Genomic DNA, 8,020 nt, shown 5'->3' with positions numbered 1-8,020 from the left:
AAACTCTGGCATAGGATCAGAGGATAGGGACACATTTGGCTTATTATAACTGTTGACTTGATGATGAATGGGACCACATTTACCTTATCATACTGAAAAACTGGAAACATGGAGAGTGCCATTTTTCTTCTTTACAATTTCTCCTCCACCTTAATATAGAATCCACTTGGAACTGGAGAGAGGAGCAAGTAAATAATGCAAAAAATCAAAACTAACCATCTACACATTCTTTCTCTGGAATAGACTAAGCACGTGTTCACGAATCTGCTTGGTCTTGACACCATAGATGATGGGATTGATCATGGGTGGGAAAAGAAGATAGAAGATAGCGAGGAGAATGTGGATGTGGGGGGCAGCTCGGCGGGCCACACGGTGCATGACTGAGGAGATAACTACAGGTGTATAGGTAGATAGGATGGCACCTATGTGAGACACACATGTCCCAAATGCCTTGTAGCGTGCTTCCTGAGAGGCAAGCTGTAGAACTGCCTGAAGAATGAATATATAAGATAGGACAACAAATAGCAGGTCTAACACCACAATAAACATGGCTACAGCAATGCCATAGATATTGTTGAAGCGTGTGTCTCCACAGGCAAGCCTTACCACAGCCATGTGCTCACAGTAGCAGTGAGCAATTGCTGGGCCCCGACAATAGTGGAAGCGTCTGAGCAGAAAAGGGAGTGGAGTCATTAGAGTCACAGCCCGGAACACAGCAGCCATGCCAATCCTGGCAATTATGGGCCCGGTCAGCACCGTGCTGTAGTGCAGTGGTTTGCAGATGGCCACATAGCGGTCAAAGGCCATGGCCAGCAGGACTGCAGACTCCATGATGGAGAAGGAGTGGAGGAAGAACATCTGGACCAGGCAGGCATAAAAGTTGATTTCCCGATCCCTGAACCAGAATATGGAAAGCATTTTGGGCAGTGTTGTAGAAGACAGGACCAGATCAATGGCTGCCAACATGGCCAGGAAGAGGTACATGGGCTGATGGAGGGCTGTATCAGCCCGGATGATGAAGAGGAGGGTGCAGTTGCCCAGCAGAGCCAGTGTATATGCAGAGCAGAAGGGGATGGAGATCCAGATGTGCAGGTGCTCCAGGCCTGGGATCCCCATTAACAGGAAAGTAGCTGGATGAGTTGAGGTGATATTGGAGACAGACATCGCTCCTGGAAATTCTTTCTGTTGATTTTCACAGAGCCCCTTCACCTTCTAGGTATATCTTCTAAGGTATATAGGATTTTAGAGTTGAAGCTCAGATACCCCACCTGGGAGGATTAGCTATTGTTCCTATTCTTAAACTTTAAACAAAATAAGCTAGTAGTCCTAATAGACATGTAAAAGCGTAATTCATGTTTCATGCCCTTAAGAAACCTTGTGTTTCACTGAATACATAGAATAATAAATATCATTGGAACTGCTATCACAAGATATCTTTCATAACATAATGGAGGGATGGTAATGTTCTCTGTAATCTTGTTGACATGAGGATAATCTTGAATTAAAAAGTAAAAATAAGTTTATATTAATTCATTTCTTTCATACATGCATTGAAACCCTTCTACCTGCCAATCAAACCAAACTTCCAATCATAAAATGCAGTTGTCTATCCTGAAACCACAGGCTTAGGTGGCTGTATAAGTCAAACACTGCAGTTTCCACTATCCCAGTTTGTCATACAATCTCTGTTTTCTCTAGAACTGCACTGTGTGATATGGTTGCCAGTAACCACATATGGCTATTTAACTATATTTATGACATTAAATAAAATTAAATTCTATTCCTCAGTCACAGAAAATACTTTCAAGTGCTCAGTAGTCATACGAACTAACGGCTACCATAGAGGACAATGCAGAATACAGAAAATTTCCTTCATGGAAGAAAATTCTATTAGTGAGAGCTGCTCTGTAATATATCTTCCAGGTCCGTTCAACACAAAAATCTGTCTAAATACTGCCCTGCCACCACCTTTCTAGGAAAATTAGGAGCCTCCCTTTTTAATTTTTATCCTTCATCTAATTCATGTTAATCATCCTACTCAAGTGTCTTTCCCTGCAGACAACATCCAGCTCCTTATCTCCATTACAGAATTCTCTGTGAATTTTCATGCTTCCACTCCAAATATCCTTTATTCTTAACAATTTTCAACCTTCTCTTGCTCATTTTTGTCTTCTCTTCTATGTAAACTTATTTATTAGTGTTGCCCAGTTTTCACCCAGGCCCTCTTCTTTCCTTTGTCAGGACCCACTTATTAAGGTTCTTATGAAAATTAAATGACATAAATATATTAAAATCCTTACCACACACACTGAACTAAGGAAGCAATGAAAAAAAATGTGACTTCTTTGTCAATATAAGAAAATTAAATATTTGGAAAGTTCACTAATATCTCTAAGATATCACAGCTAATGTTGGAAGAGAGGCAAGGTTGAGTGCTAGCTTTATTCCAAATGCAATGTTCTAAATAACTCTGCTAACTTGCTTCAGCATAGATGTCCCATGGGCAATTCAGCATGCTCAAAGTGGGGAAAAAAAAAACTATTTCATCCATGGTGTATGAGAAACTTTCAGAATGAAGGCCTTGGCTGAAATCATAACTGCTACTATTCTAGCTACGTAACCTTGCACAATCACTTATCTCTGAATGCCCATTTTCTTCTCTGTAAATGCAGAATGACACTGCCTTAACTGTTTCATAGGTTTGTCATTTATATCTCTCTTCCTCCACAGAACTCTGTAGCCTAAATTATATACTAATGCTTATGTCCTTTAATGAATCTATACTCATTCATATCTAATTTTATTCATATTCATATATCTAATGTTTTCTGTGATATAATTCATTCCTCTATTACTTCAGAACTCTGCTGCTCTCGACAACAAAATATCTAGATATATCTATATTTAGCCTGAACTTCCTCAAAATCATTTGGTGATGACACATTCCAATCTGGCTTCCATTCCCATTACTCCCTGAAATTGCTCTCATTGGAGCCACCAATGACCTCCGTGATGATACCTGATGATCACTTACCTGTCTTCATTTGAATAGACTTCTAGCTGCTTATTTCATTGCTTTTCTTTATTCCAACCACTAAACATTTTTTTTTTCAGGTCTCAAGTTTGAGATCTTTTCAATTTATATTCATAAAACTTTCAGGAAATATTGAGGAAATTTCCTGAAAAAATATTTAAATACATTTAATGAATTAGTTAAGGATAACTCGGTGAATAAAAAAGATGCTCTTTAGAACACATTTTCTAAAGCTTGAAAAAATGATAGTAAGAGACACCATTAAATTACATAGTATGTCATTTGTTAATTGTTACGAAAAAAATAAAAGAACAGAATGAGTGTAGGAAATCCTAAAGTTGTGGGGGTGGAATGTGGGCAGTTGGCATTTTATATAAAGATATCAGGGTAAGCCACATTGGAAAGGGAATTTGAGCAAAGCTGGGTTTTCTTAAAAGGCAGAGCCTGGGCTTCCCTTAAGTTGGTTTATTCTGGGAAAGTGGTGCCAAGGAACAGAAATCAGATGAAAGAGGATAATAGGAAAGAAGGGAAAGGTGATCCAAGAATGCATTATTGAGCTGGATAATGCTGTGATCAACTGTGTTCAATCCACGTGAAGAACCATGCACCATGCATCCCAGAGTCATCAACTTTAAATGTGGAAGAGGGGAGTACTTATCACTGGCTTCTACCCCCATGGGTCAAGAGTTGACCCAAAGAGTATTTCCTCATACTTGCAGGTTCACACACATCCCAGAACAGCTGATCAGGTTCCTACAATTAACCACAGGAGCAGGGAAACACCAGGGCAGGATGCAGTTAGGAGAGTGCTGTGAGGCCACACCTGCACACAAATGGTTGCCACAGCAATGACTAGAACAATGAGGTGTGATGTGAGGATGTGAGACAGGCATAAAAGGTATGGAATACATGAGCTACCCTGAGGGAAGGAAATCCTAAGCAGAGGAAACAGAGCAATTGCCCTATGACACAAGATGTATGTCTAATGTTCAAAGATCAGTAGGAGACCAGAATGAAATGAATGAGTGGGAGAATTGTAGAAGATGAGATCAAAAAAAGTGTAGCTAGAGTTCACAGGACATTTTAAAGATGTTGTAATGTCTCGTCTTTTATCTCAGAGGCAAAAAAAATAAAGGTTTGACCAGAGATAGGACTCCATAGACATATTTTTGCAAAGTTTGCACATGATTATGGGAAGATGGCAGAACGGGAAGCCCCAAGATTCAGTCCTTCTGCCAGAACAACTATTGGAGGCAGGAACTGTCTGAAACAACATTCTGAAATTCTGGAGGCCAGTAGAACACCATACAGCATCCAGGGAAGAGCAGGAAGAAGCAGCCAGTAAATTACAGTAAAATCAGTAAGTTGCTCTTTCCAAGCAGCAGTTACTGGTGTCCATCCCCCACTCTCACCACAGGCCACTGTGGAGTCCACTCTCTGACTAGCTTGCAGGAAACAGAACAAGAGTTGGGCATGGCTGGTTGCTGATCATAGTTTTTGATTAGTGAATTCGGATCACTGGGGACCTGGCTCTGAGGACCTCCATTGTTCCAACCATCCCTGGAAAAGGCAGAAGCAGAGGAGATGTAAAGATGCTGTGCTTCCTCAGCACTGTGGGGGACAGTTTGTTGAAGGATTGCATTTGCTGGACAGGTCAAGATGATCATTATATACTCATAAAGAGGACAATTCAACAGGATGTAACAAGTATAAATATTAGTGCACCTAACATCAGAGCCCCAAAATATATGAAGCCAAAGCTAAAAGATCTGTGGAGAGAAATTGACTGTTCTACATTAATAGCAGAAGTGTTTAACACACCATTTTCAATGATGGATTGGACATCTAGTCAGTAGATGAAGAAGGTAATACAAGACTTGAAGGATGCTGAAATCCAACTAGACCTAATAAACATATATGGAACAATTCACACAATAATAACACAATAAACATTCTTCTCATAGACACATGAATCAATCTCCAGGATACACCATAAGTTAGGTCACAAAACAAGTCTTAATCTATTCAAAAATATTGAAATCATACAATCATATTCTGACCACAACAGAGTGAAGCTAGAAATCAATAACAGAGGGAGAAAGGGAAAATTCACAAATATGTGTAAATAAAACAACGTACTCTTAAACAACCAATGAGTTAAGGAGAAATTCATAAAGGAAACTACAACATATCTTAAGGGAATGAAAATGAAAACACAACAAACCAAAACTTATGGTATGCAACAAAGGAAGTGCAGAGAAGCAAATTTATAACAAAAAAAAATGCTTACATTAAAAAAGAAGACTTCAGATCAGAGACCTAACCTCAAAACTGGAAGAGCGAACTAAACCCAAAGAAAGCAGAAGGAAGGAAATAACAAGCTTACAGCAGAAAAAAATGAAATAGAGAACAAAAGAAACAATAGTAAGAATCAACAAAACCAAAAGTTGGTTCTTTGAAAAAATTAATAGAATTGACATAGCTTAAGCTAGACTGGCTAGACTGAAAAAAACAGAGATACAGATAATAAAAACCAGAAATGAAAAGGGGTGTATTACTACTGACCCTCCTCAGAGTTATATAAGAGGATACTATGAACAATGGTAAGCCCATAAACAAGATGATCTACAAGAAACGGAGAAATCCTACTAAATGCAGTAACTACTTACACTGACCAGAATGCTTCATAGGGTAATTCTACTAAACATTTGAAGACGACTTAACTCCAACTCTGCTCAAAATATTAGAAAAAATTGAAGAGGCAGGAACTCTCACTAACTTACTCTACAAGGCCAATATCACCCTCATACCAAAGACAGATAAAGATAATAAAGATACTGCAAGAAAAGAAAACTACGGACTAATATAATCTATTGATACAGTTAAAAACAAATACAGGAGGAACCTAAGATGGCGACTAGGTGAGACAAAGAAAAAAATGCCTCCATGGAAAACACTAGATAAAAACTAGAAAGGACCCAGAACACCACTTCCAAAGTAGCACCAGCTGGACAAGTTCTGCTAAAGCCACAGGGAACGTGCTTTTGGTGAAACCAGGAGTCTGCATTCTGAAACGAGTGACTGAGTAGGCTGAATCCCTCAGCCATGCTGCATTGGGGGGAAACAGTGGGCTGGACTTTAAAATAAATAAATATATATATAAATATAAATATAAATATAAATAAATATATATATATATATATATATATATATGTATAAGAAGCCCGGGAACAGCTGCAGATAAGACTGGAGTGCTCTGGACTAATGCTTCGGTGTCTGGGGTGGAGGATACCCCTTCCCCCACCCACTGCTGATTGTCTCGGGTCCAGGGAAACAAAGGGAGGACACACAGCTTGCAGTGGTCTCCCCAGTGGGCAGGGCTGCTCCTGCCCGGGGCGAGCACACGGCGTAGAGCCCAGCCGAGAAAACCAGCCTCATGGCCGTCTCCCCAGCAGGTGGGGCTGTTCCTACCTGGCTGAACACACAGCACAGAGCCCAGCTGAGAAACCCAGACTGACAGGGAGTCTTCCCTGCAACATCACTCACATGACACAGTATCAGCCGTGGACAGTGGCCTTGAATACTCCCATGGCTGATTGTCCCGGAGCTGGGAGAGCAGAGCTGTGTGGAAAGGGGGAAGTTAACCCATCCCACTCAACCATCTTTGAAGTAGGCTGGGAACGCCCCTACACAGCCTGGCAGCGCAGAGCTTCCCTGGAGGCTGGCGCTCACTTGTGACGTGGCACGGCCCGCCCCCCCAACAGAGGTCCTGGAAAAACACAGCAGGGAGGGGGGATCTGCTCGGAAATCCCAGGGAACCTACGCCAACACCAAGGTCTTTTGTTGTCAGCTGCAGAGAACAGCCTTAAATCTCTGGGAACACTTGGGAGATTTGATTGTTAAACTTGCCCTTCCTCCCTAACCACTCAGGCACACACCCCTCATTGGGGGCAGACAGCACCGACAACACTCCCAAATTAAGTACACCAATTGGACCCCAAAAGAATCAGATTCCCACATACCACAAAGCTGGGGAGAACTGACTTGAGGGGAATAAGTGACTCACGGATGCCATCTGCTGGTTAGTTAGAGAAAGCGCATGTCACCAAGCTGCAATTCTAACAAATTAAAGACTCACAGATGCCATCTGCTGGTTAGTAAGAGAAAGCGTACGTCACCAAACTGTGTCTCTGAAAAATTAGATCGATATCCCCCCGTTTTTTTTGATACAACTTGGAAGAACCCTATCAAGCAAAACAAATGCCAAGAGGCCAAAAACAACAGAAAATCTTAACACATATGATAAAACCAGATGATATGGAGAATCCAGCTCCAAACACACAAAGCAAGATTTCAGAAGAAACGTTATACCTTGCAAAATTAATTAAAGAACTACAATCAAAGAATGAAAACATGGCAAAGGATTTAAAGGACATCAAGAGGACCATGGCCCAGGATATAAGTGCCATAAAGAAGACCCTAGAAGAGCATAAAGAAGACATTGCAAGAGTAAATAAAAAAATAGAAGATCTTATGGAAATAAAAGAAACTGTTGGCCAAATTAAAAAGACTCTGGGTATTCACAATACAAGACTAGAGGAAGCTGAACAACATCTCAGTGTCCAGAAATCCACAGAACAGAAAATGAAAGAACAAAAAAAAGAATGGAGAAAAAAATAGAAAAAATCACAACGGATCTCAGGGATACGATAGATAAAATGAAACGTCCAAACTTAAGACTCATTGGTGTCCCACAAGGGGAAGAAAAGGGTAAAGGTCTAGAAAGAGTATTCAAAGAAATTGTTGGGGAAAACTTTCCCAACCTTCTACACATATAAACACACAAAGCATAAATGCCCAGCAAACTCCAAATAGAATAAATCCAAATAAACCCACCACAAGACATATTCTGATCAGACTGTCAAATACTGAAGAGAAGGAGCAAGTTCTGAAAGAAGCAAGAGAAAAGCAATTCACCACATACAA

At 40.4% G+C, this 8,020-nt stretch overlaps 1 protein-coding gene across 1 annotated transcript; it reads right to left on the bottom strand.

The window, feature by feature from the left end:
* Window positions 1–219: 219 nt before the first annotated feature.
* Window positions 220–1,164, bottom strand: LOC119538381 (olfactory receptor 52K1). Its single transcript, XM_037841292.1, has one exon. The coding sequence runs from the start codon at window positions 1,162–1,164 to the stop codon at window positions 220–222; it is 945 nt and encodes a 314-aa protein (XP_037697220.1).
* Window positions 1,165–8,020: the final 6,856 nt, after the last annotated feature.

The sequence above is a fragment of the Choloepus didactylus genome, chromosome 6, assembly GCF_015220235.1.
Source record: "Choloepus didactylus isolate mChoDid1 chromosome 6, mChoDid1.pri, whole genome shotgun sequence".
NCBI lineage: Eukaryota > Metazoa > Chordata > Mammalia > Pilosa > Megalonychidae > Choloepus > Choloepus didactylus.
The sequence above is the reverse complement of the archived record's forward strand: the minus strand, read 5'-3'. Positions and strand labels throughout refer to the sequence as shown.